The following is a 21,773-nucleotide window of genomic DNA, read 5'->3' as shown; positions in this document are numbered from 1 at the left end:
AGTTATTCCCTGACCTGCATTCTAAAATCACACCTGTTGAATTGAAGCAAATGATCCTACATGAACCATGCTGAGTATCCTATCTGAGGGGAAGTTTCTATAGAAGGATTCTGAAATAAGTGTTGCTAGCACACCTATTAAAATGTTTATTAATGACAAGAAACTCATTGTTTAATTGCTACGCCAAAGCAAGTAAAATCATATTATTGCAGGAAACAAGGCTCTCTGAGATACAAGGCAACACACTTATACAAGTCCACATCTCAAGTTAAGCTTTCAAATTACATTTTCCCAAACAACAACAAAAAAACACTTTCAATTTCAAATGAGCTATATGGAAAAAAAAAGAATTCATTAATAAATAAATCACTTTAACCTTTTTAAAAAGTGGGGGTTTTTTTGGCCACGCTGCGCAGCTTGCGGGATTTTAGTTCCCCTGCCAGGGATTGAACTTGCACCCTCGGCAGTGAAAGCCCAGAGTCCTAATGACCACTGGACCGCCAGGGAATTCCCTAAACAGTGTTCTTAACAGTAAGATAAATTATTTTTATAGCCATATATAATCACACTTAAAGAGAACTGGGTCTCTATTTTGCCTATGATTCCTAAGCTAATTACATTTTTTTTTCCCTTTAAGAGATATTACTACTGACGAATCCCTCAATCTGACCAAGAGTGTAAAATGTAACTCTTCCCTTCAACAGATTTATAAATTTATCTCCTTTCTACAGATGTTTACTTTATATTACTTCTCATCACCTTAGAAGGAAATTTAATTTGTATATCTAAAAAACACAGTAAGTAGGAACTATCTTTAAAAAAAAAAAAGAGAGAAGAAAAAGAAGGAGAAGGAGGAAGAAGAAAAAAAAAGACACCTTCCAAGATCATAAATTCTAAGGATATTTCTCATTAGCCAATGACAGAGTCAAGGTTACACTGGGCCTAGCCAGAGTAATGTCATTTCTCATTTTAAGGTCCTAAAACAAAGGCAGCCCCCAGCTCCTTAAAGGATATATATATGTTTCTCTGTTCTGCAGACTAATCCCAACCAACTTTAACTGCAAGTTAGAAGTTTGTTTCCAGAACTGTTAGTGGTTTCCAGACACTTTCTACAACTCTGGGTAAAAACACTAATACAGTGACTAAGGAGCACTGTTTCCTCAAACCCACTGACATCTTGAGACTCAAAATTTAACCACCACCAACAAAGATCTTACCTAAGATTTCAAGTAGATCATTAGTAAATGCCTGAAATGCTGGGAAAAATTCCTCATGTTCTTCCAATTTGTTGATAATGCTTTAAAAAAAATGCAGTTTACACTGAATTTCCAACTTGCATCTCACTGGACATAGAACATTTCAAAATGGAAAGAAATTGTCCTGCTAATTTAAATATAAGTTTAATGATCATTTACTGCAATCCATTCTTTTTCAGCTCTTTGTTCATCTAGTAACTTTTCTAAAAAAAAAGTCTATTATCAGTGTAATCATCTGTTCTAAAGTTAAATCTATATAACATTCCTAATATAGGAATTTTCTATTTAGCTTGAGGATTCTTAAGAGACCATGCTTTTATAACATTTTCTAAAAAGAATTGGCTTTTATATCCTGTATTCTATTAAACATTAAGAATAAGTATCAGTAATCAGTAAAACTGTGGGAAGGAGAAAAAGACCAATAGTGAGACATACATTCCTTTTAAAAGCATTAAGTATCAGAAAACTCAAGGGTCAGGTAAGGGTTCTTGGAAAACTTGCAGAACATATGTTGAAGTATAAAATCTGGGGAAGGAGGGAGGAAGAGTATAGCTATAACATTTTGATACTTTAAAAAAACATTAGGTTTTATGTCGGAGATGCCTAGCTTTTTAAAAAAATCCTTAACATCTTCCTATCAAATAATACACATACTCTTAGTGATTATTTAGTGATCAGTGATTGATGGTAATGTACTAAAAATTGGACTTATATATTCTGAATTCACATAAAGTTGCTAATAAAGTATGAATTTCTCCATATATAATTTGGAAACAAGCTTATAGCAATAATGCTGGAGTCCTGACCCACCCTATGTAAACCTATAGGCCCTAGAGTCTACTTTTATCTTGAAAATACTTGACATTCTCTCCATCCCTAAGGTGTGAGATTATTTTAGATTGTCAAGTTATTTTAAAAAATGCTATTCCAAACAGGAAAGGTAAATAACTTATGAAGTTTTGGAAGTCTTTAATTTTACAACTCCAAACATTCTGGATGGTACTTTGCAACCTTTTCAAAATAAATACCTTTGGAGGTCTTCAGGTCCCAATACCTGCATAACCTGTTCATTCACATCTTCATTAACCAGCCTACACAATTTTCCAACTGTGCTCACCAGCACACACAATGAGGATGAACTATCTGCAAAAGAGAAATAAAAGGATAGGATATTTTAAAAGAGAGTTTTCAAAATCATTAAATCAAACACTTTATGCTTCAGTTAGCCTTGATTTTTTTAACTACTTTTTGTTGATTTATTAAAAATAATTCTTAAATGGGGGGCCAAAAAAACAAAGGGTCATCACCTAGTTCTAAGAGTTCCTGGAGGTTTCTCACAGCATTGTTCACTTCTCCAAGCCTAGTATAAACTTCATTCATTCGGGGATAGACTCCAGTTAAAGAAGGCACATCAAATAATTTTTGGAAGTGAGAAACAATAGCTTGCAAAATTTGAAAGTCTGGCATATTGCTGTCCTGCCCAAAAGAGAGGAAGAAAAAGATAGTTTACATCTTAAAATTATTCCAAATCTTTAATAAAAACTTTCAAAAGAGAAATAGAGTTCTAGTAGAATATCTATATCCATATCATTATTAGTTTCTAAGATAAAGAGTACATTAAAATGTGAACATTTATGTAAGTATTAGGTAGTATTACCTTTTCCTTATTTTCCACTTCTTCTAACATGGTATCTACTATAAACAACAGATCTTCAACTTTGACACCTTCATTTTCATCCTGCTTCTTTAAATTATGCCAAGGCACCAGTTCTGCAGATAGTATTTTCAAGGACTTATACAAATCCTTTACGAAAGAAACAATATGCTATTACTGATTTTTAAAGTTTTCATAATAATGCTAATAAAATATAATTATCCAAGCAGATTTAATATATATATTAACCATCATCATTTTTTTAAAAAAAATACCATTATCAGTTTAGAAAAAGTCTGTTAAATTAGTTTTCTCCAGGCCTTATATATATATATATATATATATATATATAGATTATCTGGAATCTGGATGTTTAAAGTAATTATAATTTATTTATTATTAGCATATGTTATTCAAGTAATTATTTTGAAATATTGATGAATAAAAAATAAGCTTGTCCTTAATATTTTGCCCTTGATTTTTTAAATAAGATATACTGAGATGTAATTCACATACCATAAAATTCATCCTCTTTAAATGTGCAATTCAGTAGTTTTGACTTATTTACAGAGATGTGCAATCATCACCATTATCCAACTCTAGAACATTGTCATGACTCCAAAAAGAAACCCTGTATCCATTTACAGTCATTCCCCATTCTCTCCTGCTCTCAGCCCTTGGGTAACTACTAATCTACTTTCTGTTTCTATGGATTTGCCTATTCTGAGCATTTCATTAAAAAAAATGGAATCATACAATAAGCGGCCTTTTGTGACAGGCTTCTTTCACTTAGGATATTTTCAAGATTCATCCATGTTATAGTATGTATCTCCAGGAAAGTTTTTAATTCAAAAGGATGCCTGAAGTAATTTGACTTGATTTTCATGACAGCCTACTTAGTTTTCCTGGCCTAGATATGTTGTCCTAATCTATTTAAAACTGTGCACAAGAGGCCGGGCTCCTGGAATTTTAGAAGTCTAAGACTGGTCAATCTATAAACAAATATTTACTGAGCATCTACTATGTGCACAGCACAGTGCTTGGCCCTTTAGAACAATGCCATCCAGAAGGAATGTAATGTGTGTCACAGTAATATTGTCTAGTAGCCACATTTAAAAAAGTAAAAAGAAGTAGGTGACAATTTTAATAATATATTTAACCCAATATATCCAAAATATTATCATGTAACAGATAATCAATATTTTAACTATTTTCCTCCATAATAAGTCTTCTAAATCCAGTGTGTATTTTTATACTTGCAGCACATCTCAGTTGGGACTAGCCACATTTCAAGAGATCAAAAGCTACTTGTGGCTTAGTGGTTATTGTATTAGACAGTGCAACTCTAGAATACAGAAAGAAATACAGGAAATTCTTACTTTTCTCAACTTCTTATTTTAGTCCTCCACTTATTCAACACTTTCCAATTAATACCCAGACCTCACATATTAATATCTTTAATCTTTCATTTGGTAAGAAGGCAGTCATCTATTTTAGCAATTCAAGGCAACACAATTCAGTGCCAAATAAATGTATTAAACAATACGTGCCACCAGAATTTGAAAAAAAGTCAGGAAGTCAGAGCATAACGATACTTCCATTAACCAACGTTTTTCATCATTAAGGTGCAATTATAAAGAAAAAGTCTATGGTAAAAGCACACCAAATATAAAACTTTGCTTGAGAATAAAAGTATATAAAGTCCATGGACTCCTACAGATTTGCAAAGCCTGTAAAGAATATTCAACCCCTTACCTTTAAGGAAGCCAGCTGATCTGCCCACATTTCTATTATAGGAACAAGATGCTCAAATCCACAATCTTGAACAAGATCTTTATTAAAATGTTGGGCTCCTCCTTTGCTCTGTTTATAAATTATTACTGGAGCTCTTGGATTGTGAATAATTGAATTGATGCTCCTTAATACCTTTAAAAAAGACAGTGTTTTTAGTTGAAATGTTTACCACAGTCCTATCAAAGTGATATATGTTAAAGGAGTGCTTTACATATCAATGTAACATCATTACCGAGTTAGAGATTCATTGGACAGGATTCACCAGAACAAGTGTCTTTCAAAGGACTGTACAGAACAAGTGAGTGAAAAATGCTGTGTTATTTTTCTTTTTTTCCCATAGAAAGCTACAGGTCTCCTGAGAATTTGATTTTTGATGCTTATTAACAAGCAGTTTTGTTGTTGCTGTTGTTTGGTTTAGAACATGCATTTCAATGTTTTGCTTCTATTATATTTAAACTCTACTTTGAATTCCATTTTAATGGAAAAAAATAATTAATTTGCCTTCATTAAATTATTAATGAGCACAGGAACATAGTATTTCTTCTCCCTCTGCCTCACACCAAAGATTAAGGAGGGCAGCAGAACTCCTAAAAGAAATCAGGGAGCTGATATTAGCTGAGTGCCAGAAGGTCATAGCACAATTCCCTTCCATGAGGGTGGCAGTGGACCAAGGGGGATTACATACATGTCTAGCAGTATGTACCCATACCTCGTAGTAGATTGTTAGCAAAAATTACTGCAATTATTACTCTTCCTTACATCCTCTCCCCTTGGCAGTATGACACTTCAGGTTCTCCCATCAAGAGGTAGAGTATTTCCTGCTCCTTGAATCTGGGGTAATCTTGGGCCTTGCTTTGGCATACAGAAAAGGAAGTTATGGTGTGCCAGCTTGAAGCCCAAGACTCAAGGGGCCTTGATTATTTCTGCTCTCTCCCGTTGAGATCTGCTGCCACATGGACCAGCCCAGGCTAGATGGTGAATGATGAAAGACACATAACCCAGTCAACCCAATCACTCTAATACAACTCCAGAGCCACTTAGCTGACTTGTACCAGATTGCAGATGCATGAGGGAGCCCAGCTGCAATCAACAGAACTGCCCAGCTGTCCAAGCACCATAATATTAAAGGGGTGTTATTTTAAGTCACTAAGTTTTAGAAAGGTTTGTTACACAGCAAAAATAAACTGATACGTATATAAAGTCAAAGATAGAATAGAGCGAGGAGAGGAGGCAGCAACAAGAGAAGTCTGCCCTTTTACTTCTTCTGGTATGGTAAGAATATACCCTGTGACCAAGTGGACACTTTGGAAGACAGTCAAGCTTTGCTTTCATGGAAAAAAAAAAAAAAAGCTACCTATAGCTGGAGGACCCTAAGGGAGTATCACTTGAACAAGAGGAAGAGAGGGATTCATAAGAGATCAGCTGGAAAATGCATTGCCCACAGAATGAATGGTATGTTGCCAAGGTCCCTAGTTGGTAGAGAGGAAATAACTGCACATACACATACACACACACACACACACACACACACACACACACACACACATTCTGTGATAGAGAAAAACAGGTAGTATTTGGTCATTAGCCACACAAAGGGCACCAGTGCTAGATTATACCAGCACCAGTCGAGAAAGATTCTACCCTTTTGCTTTGTGTTCTCACTCAACATTCACCCTCACTGACAACCTGGAAGAAGCTAGATATAGCAGAGGACTAGGAGTGAAGGGGAGCAATGAGAATAAAGAAACAGATCACACCCGCTTGCCACACTGCTTATTTGGAGAAGCATAGGTCAGACATGAGATAAAGTAAGCATAAGGTAGAAGCCTTGAACTGGATGAGAGATTGAAGTTTTGACTGAGATTTGAATGACTTTTTCTCCCAATTTTTCAACAAGGAAATTTTGAAACATACAGAAAATAAAAAGAATATAAACAATAAATACTATATTATATAGTCAGTGTTCACCAGAAACAGAACCAATAGGATGTGTATGTGTGTGTGCAAATGTCTGTGTATTTATTTATTATAAGGAATTGGCTCACACAATTATAGGAGCTGACAAGTCCTGAGATCTGCAGTCAGCAATTGCTGAGATCTGCAGTCAGCAATGCAGCAATTAGCCAATGGCATAGTTCTAGTCTGAATTCCCACAAGCTTGAGACCAAGGAAGAGCCAATGTTTCAGTTCAACATTTGAAAGCTGGAAAAAAAAATTGATATCCCAGCTCAAAGGCAGTCAGGCAGGCAGAAAGTTCCTTCTTCCTCAGCCCTTTTGGTCTACTCAGGCCTTCAGGCGACTTGATGAGACCCAGCCACCACGAGGAGGGCACTCTGCTTTACCCAGTCCACCATTTCAAATGTTACTCTCCTCCAGAAACACCCTCACAGACACACCCAGAACAAGGCTTGACCAAATTATCTGGGCACCCTCTGGCCTAGTCAAGCTGACACATAAAATTAACCATCACAAGTCCACCCCTCGTCAACTTGGCACCCATACACTTTGCCTTAAACATACTTAATCTCCAAATAAAGACAATAACAAGATCATGGATCACCTAACATGATACAACTGTGCTGTGTACAACCAAAAATGTACTAACCCCTTTGCCAGAAGAGGAGGTAAAGTCCTAAAGTGAGGATTACTCTTCTCCTTGATACCCTGTAACTTAAAAACTATGATATAAAAATAACAATACTCAAATATGATGACATAGTCATTATATGATAAGAGAATAAGAGCAGGAAAAGAACAAAGATATTTGCTATATATATATATGTATTTACAAATATATACATACACCCATGTGAACATATTCATAACCAAATAAGGAGGAAATACACATGACAATTATAATCCTCATTTCTATAAGTCATCATATGGTCACAGCTGGTATTTATCACTACTTTCTTCCATTACCTTTTTTTTATTATGTTTGCCTTCAGCAAGCACCTCAGCTGGTCCTGGTCCTTTACTTGCTGGGGTAATCCAAATCTTCATTCCTGAAGGGTCTGGGCCATTAGTAGTTCTGCCTAGACCAGGTTGTTGGAGTTTTCCATTGACCTTTATCACAAGGCATGGCAATACTAAGAGATGCCCTAAGGGATGGCCTGTATTCTAGACATTCTCTTCCTTTCCTTCCTTGTGGAGTGGTAGTACACTGCTCAAAGTTCTGCCCAGTGGGAGGATTTCCCTTCACTACTTTCCTTCAGGGATGTCCCAGACAGAAGCTGTAGTGTTGCAGTTGTCTACTTTAATGTGGTCCCTTCAGATTATGCAGAGCCACCTGTAAATCAGGCCTAAGTCTCCCCTTCTTATGTCAATTGATCATAGGGAACTCCCCATGAGGCCACAGGTGCAGGCTGGGGGAGAGAAGGTAGTGCAGCAAGAGTGGGAAACCGCAGGCATTTGGCCACTGCTTCATGTAATTTATTGTGCCTTCAGGGCCTGCTCAGGCCCAATTTCACATGTACCACCTTCATTTGATGACAGAGTGCTGCTGTGCTCACCCAATTTTATTGGCTTCGTGGGTCAGATGACACCCAGCTCATGACGGGTAATTCAAGTCACATGGTAACTTTGTGGCCCACCGTTAAGCCTTCTACTCAGGCCCCGCAGCAGGCCAAGAGTTATTACTTAAAAGGAAAGTAGTTATTTGCAGAGGATGACAGGATCTTTCTCCAAAATCCTAAGAGCCTGACTTATGATTCACCAACAGGGGCCACCAAAGGCTGCCAGCAGCATCCCTACCTGCCATGACAGTCTAAGCCCCATCGGATCTGCTGGATCCTGTGGCCCGAATGGCAGAGCAGCTTGCATGGCAGCCTGGACCGATGCAGAGCCTTCTCTTGTTCTGGGCCCCACTCAAAACTAGTGCCTTTTCAGATCACTCAGTAAATGGGTTGGAGTAACACAACACATGAGGAATATGTTACCTCCAAAATCCAAAGAGGCCTACTAGGTGCTGTTCCGGGTTTTTGGTTGTAAGAGGTGCCAGAGCAATAACTTATTCTTTACCTTAAAGGGAGATCTTGACATGCCCACACCACTTGAGCCCTAGAAGTTTCACTGAAGTAGAAGGCCCCTGAATTTTTGTTACATTTCTTTCCCATCCTTTAACATGCAAATGTCTTACCAATAAGTTGCTACTTCTTGCTCAGTAGGTCCAATCAGCATAACGTCATCAATGTAATTGGCCAGTGTGATATCTTATAGAAGGGAAAGGTGATCAAGATCCTTGTCAACTAAGTTATGATATAGGGCTGGAGAGCTGATATACCCCTAAGGCATGACAGTGAAGGTATATTATTGGCTTTGCCAGTTTAAGCAAACCACTAGTGGTGGTCCTTATTGACAGGTATGGAGAAAAAAGATTTTCTCATCTCATTCAGAAACATTCTCAGAAAAACCCAGAATAATGTTTGACCAAATATCTGGGCACCCTGTAGCCCAGTCAAGTTGATAAATAAAATGAACCATCACAAACACCCATATAATCACTACCTAGATTCAATAATTGTTAACATTTTGCCATATTTGCTCACTCTATCTATATTTTGAGCTGAACCATTTGAAGAAACTGCATGATAACATGATAACACTTCACTCTCATACATACTTAAGCATGCATCTCTTAAAAGTAGGCATATTCTTCTACAAAGTCATAATGCCATTATTATAAATAAGAAAATTAACAATAATTTCCCCACACACACACCTACAGTCAGTATTTGACAAAGAAGGCAAAATACACAATGGAGGAAAAAAAGTCTCTTCAGCAAGTGGTGCTGGGAAAGCTGGACAGCTGCATGTAAATCAATGAAGTTAGAACACTCCATCACACCAGAAACAAAAAATAAACTCAAAGTGGCTTAAAGACTTAAATATAAGACAGGACACCATAAGACTCCTAGAAGAGAACACAGGCAAAACATTCTCTGACATAAATTGTAGCAATGTTTTCTTAGGTCAGTCTCCCAAGGCAATAGAAATAAAAGCAAAAATAAACAAATGGGACCTAATAAACTTATAAGATTTTGCACAGCAAAAGAAACCATAAACAAAATGGACAACCTATGTACTGAGGGAAAATATTTGCCAATGATGTGACCGACAAGGGCTTAATTTCCAAAATATACAAACAGCTCGTACAACTGAATAACAAAAAAGCAAACAACCCAATCAAAAAATGGGCAGAAGACCTAAATAGACACTTTTCCAAAGAAGACATACAGATGGCCAATAGGCACATGAAAAGATGCTCAATACTGCTAATTGTTAGAGAAATGCAAATCAAAACTACAATGAGTGCTCGCTTCGGCAGCACACATACTAAAACTGGAACGGCACAGAGAAGATTAGCATGGACCCTGTGCAAGGATGACAAGCAAATTCGTGAAGCATTCCATATTTTTTTGTTATAAAGCAGAAACTAACACACCATTGTAAAGCAATTATACTCCAATAAAGATGTTAAAAAAAAAGAACTACAATAAGGTACCACCTCATGCTGGTCAGAATGGCCATCATTAAAATCTACAAATAACAAATGTTGGAGAGGGTATGGAGGAAAGGGAACCTTCCTACACTGTTGGTGAGAATGTAAGGTGGTGTAGCTACTGTGGAAAACAGTATGAAGGTTCCACAGAAAACTAAAAATAGATTTACCACATGATCCAGCAATCCCACTCTTGGGCATATATCCTGAGAAAACTATAATTCAAAAAGACACATGCACCCCAATGTTCACAGCAGCACTATTTACAACAGCCAAGACATGGAAACAACCTAAATGTCCATAGACAGGTGAATGGATAAAGAAGACATGGTACATATATATACACAATGGAATACTACTCAGCCATAAAAAAGAATGAAATAATACCATTTGCAGCAACATGGATGGACCTAGAGATTATCATACTAAGTGAAGTAAGTCAGACAGAAAAGACAAATATCATATGATATCACTTATATGTGGAAGCTAAAATATGATATAAATAAATGTGTTTACAAAACAGAAACAGACTCACAAACATACAAAACAAACTTATGGTTATCAAAGGGGAAAGTTGGGGGAGGGATAAACAAGGAGTTTCAGATTACCAGATACAAATTATTACATATAAAATAGATAAACAACAAGGCTGTACCGTATAGTACAGGGTACTGTACTATATTCAATATCTTGTAATAACCTATAATAAAAAAGAATATATATGGATATATACGTAACTGAATAACTTTGTGGTACAACAGAAACTTAACACATTATAATCAACTATACTTCAAGAAAAAATAATAAAAATAAAATAAAAACCCAATAATTCCCTAACATCATCAATGCTTGGACTGAAGTTTAAATATACTGATATGTATAATATGTGACTATAACCCCCTTGCCAAAAGCTATGAGTTCTACTTTATATATTATTCAAGAACGGGAAAGGGAGACTCAAAACAACCACTTTAAAGAGAGAAGAGTTGGAGCTTCCCTGGTGGTGCAGTGGTTGAGAATCTGCCTGCCGATGCAGGGGACACATGGTTCAATCCCTGGTCCGGGAAGATCCCACATGCTGCGGAGCAACTAAGTCCGTACGCTACAACTACTGAGCCGGCGCCCTAGAGCCCGTGAGCCACAACTACTGAGCCCGCGTGTCACAACTACTGAAGCCCGCATGCTTAGAGCCTGTGCTCTGCAACAAAAAGAAGGCACCACAATGAGAAGCCTGCACACCGCAATGAAGAGTAGCCCCCACTTGCCACAACTAAAGAAAGCCCACGTGTAACAACGAAGACCCAACGCAGCCAAAAATAAATTAATAAATTTAAAAAATACTTCAAAAATAAATAGAGAGAAGAGTAATGCCATTTCCTTTGTTTCCACCATCAAGCCCAGGCTATTTGATAAATAAAAAAATAAATAAATAAAAAACGAATAATTCCCTAATATCAGGGAATTATAAAGTATAAAGACAACATACCGTTTTCATACTGAATTTTTGTCCCTACTCATACTTCAAGTTACAACTCACAGGTCTCCTGGTAATATGATTTGAGATGTTTATTTTGGAGCTTTTTTATTATTTAGTTAGTTAGTTAGTTCAACAGAGTGTATTCAACATTTCACTTCTATTTAAACACATTCCAAGGCTTCCCTGGTGGCGCAGTTGTTAAGAAGCCGCCTGCCAATGCAGGGGACACAGGTTTGAGCCCTGGTCTGGGAAGATCCCACATATCGCAGAGCAACTAAGCCCGTGCGCCACAACTACTAGCCCACGCTCTACATTTACTGAAGCCCATGCACCTAGAGCCCATGCTCTGCAACAAGAGAAGCCACCGCAATGAGAAGCCTGTGCTCCGCAAGAGCAGCCCCCGCTAGTCACAACTAGAGAAAGCCTGCACACAGCAACAAAGATCCAACACAGCCAAAAAAAAAAGACCCTAAACACATCCCTTTAATGGAAAAATAAATTAATTCCCCTCCACAGAATTATTATTGACAACAGAGTATATTCTTCTTCTTTTATTTTTTTGGGGGGGCAGTGCTGAAGTATTAAAGGATAGCTTTATTACTTTGCCAGGCAATGGGGTCATACTGGACTTCTGCCTCGAAAACCTATGTGTCCTAATCCAGGAGGATTTTTTCTTTTTAATCTTTTTTTATTTTTTTAACACCGTTATTGGAGTATAATTGCTTTACAATGTTGTGTTAGTTTCTGCTGCATAACACAGTGAATCAGCTTTACATATAAATATATCCCCATATCTCCTCCCTCTTGCATCTCCCTCCCACCCTCCCTATCGCACCCCTCTAGGTGGTCACAAAGTACGAAGCTGATCTCCCTGTGCTATGCAGCTGCTTTCCAGCAGCTATCTATTTTACATTTGGTAGTGTATATATGTCAATGCTACTCTCTCACTTAGTCCCAGCTTACCCTTCCCCCTCCCCATGTCCTCAAGTCCATTCTCCACATCTCCATCTTTATTCCTGTCCTGCCCCTAGGTTCATGAGAACCATTCTTTTTTAGATTTCATATATATATGTTAGCATACGGTATTTAGTTTTCTCTTTCTGACTTACTTCACTCTGTATAACAGACAGACTCTAGGTCCATCCACATCACTACAAATAACTCAATTTCGTTTCTTTTTATGGATGAATAATATTCCATTGTATATATGTGTCACATCTTCCTTATCCATTCATCTGTCGATGGACACTTAGGTTGCTTACACGTCCTGGCAGCTGTAAACAGTGCTTCAATGAATATTGTGATATATTTTTTTTTTTTTTTGCAGTACGCGGGCCTCTCACTGTTGTGGCCTCTCCCGTTGCGGAGCACAGGCTCCGGACGCGCAGGCTCAGCGGCCATGGCTCACGGGTCCAGCCACTCCACGGCATGTGGGATCTTCCCAGACCGGGGCACGAACCCGTGTCCCCTGCATTGGCAGGTGGACTCTCAACCACTGCGCCACCAGGGAAGCCCACATGTCTTTTTGAATTATGGTTTTCTCAGGGAATATGCCCAGTAGTGGAATTGCTGGGTCATATGGTAGTTCTATTTTTATTTTGAGGAACCTCCATACTGTTCTCCATAGTGGCTGTATCAGTTTACATTCCCACCAACAGTGCAAGAGGGTTCCCTTTTCTCCACACCCTCTCCAGCATTTATTGTTTGTAGGCTTTTTGATGATGGCCATTCTGACTGGTGTGAGGTGACAGGTCATTGTGGTTTTGATTTGCCTTTCTCTAATGATTAGTGATGTTGAGTATCCTTTCATTTGTTTGTTGGCAATCTGTGTATCTTCTCTGCAGAAATGTCTATTGAGGTCTTCCGCCCACATTTGGATTGGGCTATTGTTTTGATACTGAGCTGCATGAGCTGCTTGTATATTTTGGAGATTAATCCTTTGTCAGTTGCTTCATTTGCAAATATTTTCTCCCATTCTGAGGGTTGTCTTTTCGTCTTGTTTATGGTTTCCTTTGCTGAGCAAAAGTTTTTAAGTTTCATTAGGTCCCATTTGTTTATTTTTGTTTTTATTTCCATTTCTCTAGGAGGTGGGTCAAAAAGGATCTTGCTGTGATTTATGTCATAGACTGTTCGGGCCAATGTTTTCCTCTAAGAGTTTGATAGTGTCTGGCCTTACATTTAGGTGTTTAAACCATTTTGAGTTTATTTTTGTGTATGGTGTTAGGAAGTGTTCTAATTTCATTTTTTTACATGTAGCTGTCCAGTTTTCTCAGTACCACTTATTGAAGAGGCTGTCTTTTCTCCATTGTATATTCTTGCCTCCTTTATCAAACATAAGCTGACCATATGTGCATAGGTTTATCTGTGGGCTTTCTATCCTGTTCCATTGATCTATATGTCTGTTTTTGTGCCAGTACCATACTGTCTTGATTACTGTCACTTTGTAGTATAGTCTAAAGTCAGGGAGCCTGATTCCTCCAGCTCCGTTTTTCTTTCTCATGATTGCTTTGGGGGACTTCCCTGGTGACACAGTGGTTAAGAATCGGCCTCCCAATGCAGGGGACATGGGTTCGAGCCTCGGTGTGGGAAGATCCCACATGCTGCAGAGCAACTAAGCCCGTGCTCCAAAACTACTGAGCCTGCACTCTAGCACCCACGAACCACAACTACTGAGCCCATGTGCCACAACTACCGAAGCCACATTGCACAACTTCTGAAGCCCGTGCACCTAGAGCCTGTGCTCCGCAACAAGAGAAGCCACTGCAATGAGAAGCCCACGCACCACAACAAAGAGCAGCCCTCGCTCACCACAACTAGAGAAAGCCTGCACCCAGCAATGAAGACTCAATGCTGCCATAAATAAATAAATTTATAAAGAAGAAGAAAAAGATTGCTTTGGCTACTCGGGGTCTTTTGTGTTTCCAAACAAACTAAAATTTTTTCTTCTAGTTCTGTGAAAAACGCCATTGGTAGTTTGATAAGGATTGCACTGAATCTGCAGATTGCTTTGGGTAGTATAGTCATTTTCACAATATTGATTCTTCCAATCCAAGAACACAGTATATCTCTCCATCTGTTTGTATCATCTTTAGTTTCTTTCATCAGTGTCTTATAGTTTTCTGCATACAGGCCTTTTGTCTCCTTAGGTAGGTTTATTCCTAGGTATTTTATTCTTTTTGTTGCAGTGGTAAATGGGAGTGTTTCCTCATTTTCTCCTTCAGATTTTTCATCGTTAGTTTATAGGAATGCAACAGATTTCTGTGCATTAATTTTGTATCCTGCTACTTTACCAAATTCATTGATTAGCTCTAGTAGTTTTCTGGTAGCATCTTTAGGATTCTCTATGTATAGTATGTCATCTGTAAAGAGTGACAGTTTTACTTCTTTTCCGATTTCGATTCCTTTTATTTCTTTTTCTTCTCTGACTGCCATAGCTAAAATTGCCAAAACTATGTTGAATAATAGTGGTGAGAGTGGGCAACCTTGTCTTGTTCCTGATCTTAGAGGAAATGGTTTCAGTTTCTCACCACTGAGAACATTGGCTGTGGGTGTGTCATATATGGCCTTTATTATGTTGAGGTAGGTTCCCTCTATGGCCACTTTCTGGAGAGTTTTTATCATAAATGGGTGCTGAATTTTGTCAAAAGCTTTTTCTGCATCTATTGAGATGATCATATGGTTTTTATCCTTCAATTTGTTAATATGGTGTATCACATTGATTGATTTGCATATATTGAAGAATCCTTGCATTCCTGGGATAAACCACACTTGATCATGGTGTATGATCCTTTTAATGTGTTCTTGGATTCTGTTTGCTAGTATTCTGTTGTGGATTTTTGCATCTATGTTCATCAGTGATATTGGCCTGTAGTTTTCTTTTTTTGTGACAACTTTGTCTGGTTTTGGTATCAGGGTGATTGTGGCCTCGTAGAATGAGTTTGGGAGTGTTCCTCCCTCTGCTATATTTAGGAAGAGTTTGAGAAGGATAGGTGTTAGCTCTTCTCTAAATGTCTGATAGAATTTGCCTGTGAAGCCATCTGGTCCTGGACTTGTTTGTTGGAAAATTTTTAATCACGGTTTCAATTTCAGTGCTTGTGATTGGTCTGTTTATATTTTCTACTTTTTCCTGGTTCAGTCTCGGAAGGTTGTACTTTTCTAAGAATTTGTCCATCTCTTCCAGGTTTTCCATTTTATTGGCATAGAGTTGCTTGTAGTAATTACTCATGATTCTTTTATTTCTGTAATGTCAGTTGTTACTTTTCCTTATTCATTTCAAATTCTGTTGATTTGAGTCTTCTCCCTTTTTTTCTTGATGAGTCTGGCTAATGGTTTATCAATCTTGTTTATCTTCTCAAAGAACCAGCTGTTAATTTTATTGATTTTGCTATTGTTTCCTTCATTTCTTTTTCATTGTTTTCTGTTCTGAACTTCATGATTTCTTTCCTTCTGCTAACTCTGGGGGTTTTTTTGTTCTTCTTTCTCTAATTGCTTTCAGTGTAAGGTTAGGTTGTTTGAGATTTTTCTTGTTTCTTGAGGTAGGACTGTATTGCTATAAACTTCCCTCTTAGAACTGCTTTTGCTGCATCCCACAGGTTTTGGGTCATAGCGTTTTCATTGTCATTTGTTTCTATGTATTTTTTTTTTTTTTTTTTTTTGCGGTATGCGGGCCTCTCACTGTTGTGGCCTCTCCCGTTGCGGAGCACAGGCTCCGGATGTGCAGGCTCAGCGGCCATGGCTCACAGGCCCAGCCGCTCCACGGCATGTGGGATCTTCCAGGACCGGGGCACGAACCCATGTCCCCTGCATTGGCTGGCGGACTCTCAACTACTGCACCACCAGGGAAGCCCTGTTTCTATGTATTTTTTGATTTCCTCTTTGATTTATTCAGTGATCTCTTGGTTACTTTAGTACTGTTTAGCCTCCATGTGTTTAAACTATTTTTTACAGTTTTTTTTTTCCTGTAATTGATATCTAGTCTCATAGCTTTGTGGTCAGAATAGATACTTGATACTATTTCAATATTCTTAAATTTACCAAGGCTTGATTTGTGACTCAAGATGTGATCTATCCTGGAGAATATTCTATGAGTACTTGCAAAGAAAGTGTATTCTGTTGTTTTTGGATGGAATGTCCTGTAAGTATCAATTAAGTCCATCTGGTCTATTGTGTCATTTAAAGCTTATGTTTCTGTATTAATTTTCTGTCTGGATGATCTGTCCATTGGTGTAAGTGAGGTGTTAAAGTCCCCCACTATGAATGTGTTACTGTTGATGTCCCCTTTTATGGCTGTTAGCACCTGGCTTATGTATTGAGATGCTCCTATGTTGGGTGCATAAATATTTACAATTCTTATATCTTCTTCTTGGATTGATCCCTTGATCATTATGTACTGTCTTTGTCTCTTGTAATAATCTTTATTTTAAAGTCTATTTTGTCTGAGTATTGCTACTCCAGCTATTTTTTGATTTCTATTGATTCCTTCTAGAGAATTCTTAATTTCTCTATCTTCTCATTTTAACTTACTGTGTTTGGGGTCTCCTTTTCGCAGGCTGCAGGTTCATACAGTTCCTGTTACCTTTGGTGTCTGCCCCCAGTGGGTAAAGTTGGTTCAGTCACTTGTGTAGGCTTCCTGGTGGAGGGAAGTGGTGCCTGTGCTCTGGTGGGTGGGGCTGGATCTTGTCCTTCAGGTGGGCAGTGCCACATCTGGTGGAACACCTGTGTATCTCTTTTTCTTTTCCTTTGTGTTTGTCTAGTTTCACTTGAATTGCACCCTGCTCTTCAGATGAGAGTTCCTAGTGTGAAACGGCTGTGCCCATCACCTCAGCTTGGCAGGCCATCTACTGGAGCACTACGCTCCACACTGCAATTGATCTGGGAGGATTTGATCAGGGGGTTTATAACAGTGGTTCAAAGGTGGGGTCTCTGACAAGGTTAGGGTGTGAGCCGGGCCTACACTCCTTTAATCTCATCTCAGGTCTCCTAATCTTGATGATCTTCTCTGGCCCCTTCAATCCTGCCTCAGGTGGTTTGTTGGCTACTCCTCTCTTGATTAGCAACTGTTCGAATCTGCCCTTTGGAATTCAGGGAAGGTCATGGATGCTGGAGTCTTGCCTTGGTTTGTAGAAGCCAAACCTCTAGATGGACAGATTAAGGGAGTGAGCATGTTGGGAATATCCAGTCTCAGTCTTCTCACTTGCATATCCACATAAGAAAGACGAAGGATAAATAAAAGGAAGATCATTTAAAATCCAATTTAGTGTGAATTTTGTTTTAATTTTGTGTCTTGAAGAGATGCAAATTCAAAGGAAAAAAAAGATGGAATTCATAGGTAATTCAGGGTATGGAGAGCAGCTCACAATGAGGAATCCAGAGTGATTATTCCATTTGCATGTGAGGTTAGTGGCTGGACTTTTTTTTTTTAATGCTTCTTCTGGCAATTACAGTATTTGATTTCTGGAGCTTTAGTGGAGAGGGCTCTGTGTAGAGAAGCTGGGGGCCGGCTCTGTCCCTCCACGGAGCATGGTCATTCCCAAAAAGTGCCCTTCCGGCTTGGAGCACCTGGGCGATAGCAGGGCCTCCGGAGAGGGGTGGCCAGTGGCTGAGAATGGAGAGCTTTCCTTTCCTATAAAGCAGGATTACTAATCCATCTTGGAGGGTTTTGAAGCGCACGACTCTTCATTGCAAAGGAAAATGCATCTGGACACCAGCACTTCTGGATAGTGGTGCCCCAAAATCACCCAGTCGAGCACTTTCGATAGAGCAAAGCCCCAAGATTTCCTAGAGGTATATATTCTTCTTTATAACTTAGCCACACTCTGATGATTGGCAGCAAAAGATGTATTAACAATGAATAAATGGCAAAATAAAAAATTCCCAGAGAGACTAGAATTTATGAAAGAAAAGTCACAATACAGGTCTCATCTTATTCAGAAAGGGTTTGCAGGTACTGACAAACTCTTGGTATGGGTAAAAAAAAAACGTTTTTAAGGGTAATCATTAAAAGAATAGAAAATGATTAAGATGATGATTGTCCTACCTACTTGAAGAGAAAAAAAGAGCAAAGGAATCTCCACCTAGCAAATGTCAGGAAAGAAAAGAATGGAACAAGAAACCATGTAAATAGAAAACAGAAAGTAAGATATCAGGAATAAAAGCAGATATATAAGTTGGTCTCAGTGTCTATGAATGGTTTAATTCCCCTGATAAAAGAACAAACCCTCTCAAAGTAAATCTAAGAAACAAAATGAAATTTAGTTATATAGTGGATACAAGAGAGTTATCTAAAACAAAACAGTTTTCACAAAGGTGCCTGAACATAAAGTCAACACAGAGATGTACAAAGAACCAGCAACAATCAATTAGAAAATGTAATGGAAAAAGGATCCCATTCATAATAGCAATAAAAGTTATAAGATAACTAGATAACCTAGGAAATAAACAGAACAAAAAATATGCAAAAGCTAAATTTAAAAATATATAAAACTTTATTGAAAGCTAGAAAGGAAGACCCAAAGAAAATTAGAGACATATTTCTGAGTGAGATGATTCAAAACTGTAAATGTGGTGACTTCCCTGGTGGTCCAGTGGCTAAGACTCCACGCTCCCAATGCAGTGGTCCCAGGTTCGATCCCTGTTCAGGGAACTAGATCCCACATGCCGCAACTAAGAGTTCTCATGCCGCAATAAAGATCCCACATGCCACAACTAAAGATCCCGCATGCCACAACTAAAGATCCCACATGCCGCAACTAAGACCTGGCACAGCCAAACAAATAAATAAAGTTTTTAAAAAAACTGTAAATGTATTATTTTTCCAAATATTAATCTAAAACATTAACTCAATTTCAGCTCATCTCAATGGGATCTATTTTTGAATTTGACAAATTATTCATACAGGAAAATAAATGTGCTAAAAATATATCCAAGGAAAAAATTTAAAAGAACAATAACAAGACACTTACCTTAAAAGGTATCAAAACCTACTATAAAGCTACAGAAATTAGTATAGAAATGGAAGAGACTAGAGAGTCTAGAAACAAACCTATGCATCTAAGGGCATATGGTATATGATATACGTTTCAATTCAGTAAAGTAGAGAAACAATAGTCAACTAGAAGCTGCAAACTCAAATGCCTATAGAAGCCAGGTAAGAGCATAAATGAGTGAAGCAAGGACGGGGTGGGACTGTGGCTAACTGAAGAGCACATGCCCATATGTGACAGGGGAAAGGCCTAATTCTGTGCTGATAACGACTATGCAAGAATTTGCTGCCAGATTCTTTGGTTTTTTAAGAGAAACTAGAAATAAGGACTTAAATAAAAATCCCTTAATTAAAAAAAAATTAGTAATTAATTCAAAGTTTAAAAAAACCTGTATGGGCCCAATAAAATATGAGTGCAGGCCCAGTTCAGTCAGTAAACTACCAGGCTTACTTGCTCATTTATTCAATAATAAATGGTCTATAAATCAAGTAAAGTTAGATCTTTACATCATACCACATAGAAAATTAAATTTCAGATGGACTAAATATCTAAATTTAAAAAAAGCATACAAGGACCTTAAGAAATAGATTTACTTATGTAATAATATCAACAACAGCAAAAACAAAAACAATAAAAAGGGAAATGGCTTAAGTAGGTAGAGAAAAGGATTATAAAATCTGTTAAAATCTTATCAGCTTTTCACTACCCTACTTTGAACAGGCCAAAGTCTCTTTTCAAGGGTAAGACAAATTCTCAGTCAAGTTACCACTTTTAGCCAAGTAGCATGTCATGGCAAGACAAGACAGGCTAAGCAACACAAACAAAGGATACAAGTATTCCTTACCAATTGATAATTCATTATACTGTGATTGTAACCAAGGTTCACTGTAAACCCCAGTCTTTCTGTCAACTGTTCAATACCTGAAAGTATCTCTGGTCAGTTAGGGTCTGCTGCTGGTCATCTTTGCTGGGCTCATCTTTTCCGTCTTTGTCCTCAGCCTTTTTTTGACTGATAAGATCCTGTAATCTAAAGGGGAAAAAACCCAAGATAATACAAAATGCTTTACTAGACACTGGATTAAGATGACAAAAATAAGCCAATGATCCAGCTACCCTCCCAAAAGCTTTGTCATTTTCCATATATATGCGTGTTTATGTGCATGCACATACATGCATATATGCATAAATTTTTTTTTAATTTTAAGCCATGTTGTCACTGGAAAACAAGAAGACCCTCTTAACAGACACAATATAGAAGGAATCCCTGAAAACTAAAGGGATCAGACTGATGAAGAAAGTTCTAACCAGTCCCCAGCACTTATAAAAAATAGAATAGGAAAGAACTACAGTAAAGGATGAAAGCAAGTTCCAAGGTACTCCAAGCTTGATGCTGTAGGTAAGGGAATCAACAAACAATGGGTAGGGAAAACAGTTTGGGCACTGCAGCAGCAAGAGCTAGGCCGTTTGGTCCTTCCTTCTTCATAGTCCTCTTGTGCCGAAGAGAAGACAACAGTGACACCTGTCCGTCAAGAGGGCATGAAAACCCAAGAGACCATTGTCCCAGGTGGCTACCAGAACTCTGGGGGAAAGTCTCTTTGTCCAGAAACCTAAAAACACGAGTGTATCCACCTAGTAGCCCTTCTCCAAATATCTCTGAAGTCAAGGCTGTAGTAAATATTTCTCCCCCACCCACCATGCCTTAGTGAAAAGTCTCTTATTAAACCCACTTCAAATTAACCAGTATGCCTATCAGTTTCCTGTGGAACCCTGACCCATTAAAACTGATTCCATGACTCGTTAGTAAGCTTTACTTGCTGTTTGTAAAATAGAATGGCGACATTCTATCGTGTCATTTGCCTACTAAAAACAGTGGCTTCCCACTACTTTTAAACTAAATCCAATCTCCTTGGGTTAGGTTTGAACTTCTCCATGCTGGTAGTCCTAACCCAATATTCCTCTGGACTCCTTTCTTACCTCACCTCTTACTACCACCTTACAATTATCTCCTTCACTCACATGTATTCCCCTTGATCTTCACTCAATTGCTTTTCTCTGCTCTCTGGTGAGCATATGCCAGAAACAAAATAAACAGAATTAGCTCTAGATAAAA

The 21,773-nt window shown here is 38.0% G+C and overlaps 1 protein-coding gene and 1 non-coding gene across 7 annotated transcripts in view; one reads left to right on the top strand and one right to left on the bottom strand.

The window, feature by feature from the left end:
- The window catches only part of CEP70 (centrosomal protein 70), a 79,404-nt gene that overhangs the window by 1,775 nt on the left and 55,856 nt on the right, over positions 1-21,773 (bottom strand). For all 6 annotated transcript variants that reach the window (XM_060298560.2, XM_030873389.3, XM_030873391.3 and 3 more), the window contains 6 exons: positions 20,585-20,690; positions 4,666-4,836; positions 2,914-3,060; positions 2,564-2,732; positions 2,285-2,399; positions 1,218-1,297 (listed from right to left, as the gene is read on the bottom strand). In XM_060298560.2, the coding sequence (XP_060154543.1) occupies positions 1,218-1,297; positions 2,285-2,399; positions 2,564-2,732; positions 2,914-3,060; positions 4,666-4,836; positions 20,585-20,690 (788 nt within the window). The remainder of the gene's footprint in view (positions 1-1,217; positions 1,298-2,284; positions 2,400-2,563; positions 2,733-2,913; positions 3,061-4,665; positions 4,837-20,584; positions 20,691-21,773) is intronic.
- On the top strand, positions 10,015-10,121 carry LOC115862146 (U6 spliceosomal RNA). The gene has a single exon (XR_004043014.1). It is a non-coding gene; the product is annotated as a U6 spliceosomal RNA (small nuclear RNA).

The sequence above is a fragment of the Globicephala melas genome, chromosome 4 (genome assembly GCF_963455315.2).
Source record: "Globicephala melas chromosome 4, mGloMel1.2, whole genome shotgun sequence".
Lineage (NCBI taxonomy): Eukaryota > Metazoa > Chordata > Mammalia > Artiodactyla > Delphinidae > Globicephala > Globicephala melas.
This window is presented reverse-complemented; position numbering and strand designations above follow the sequence as displayed.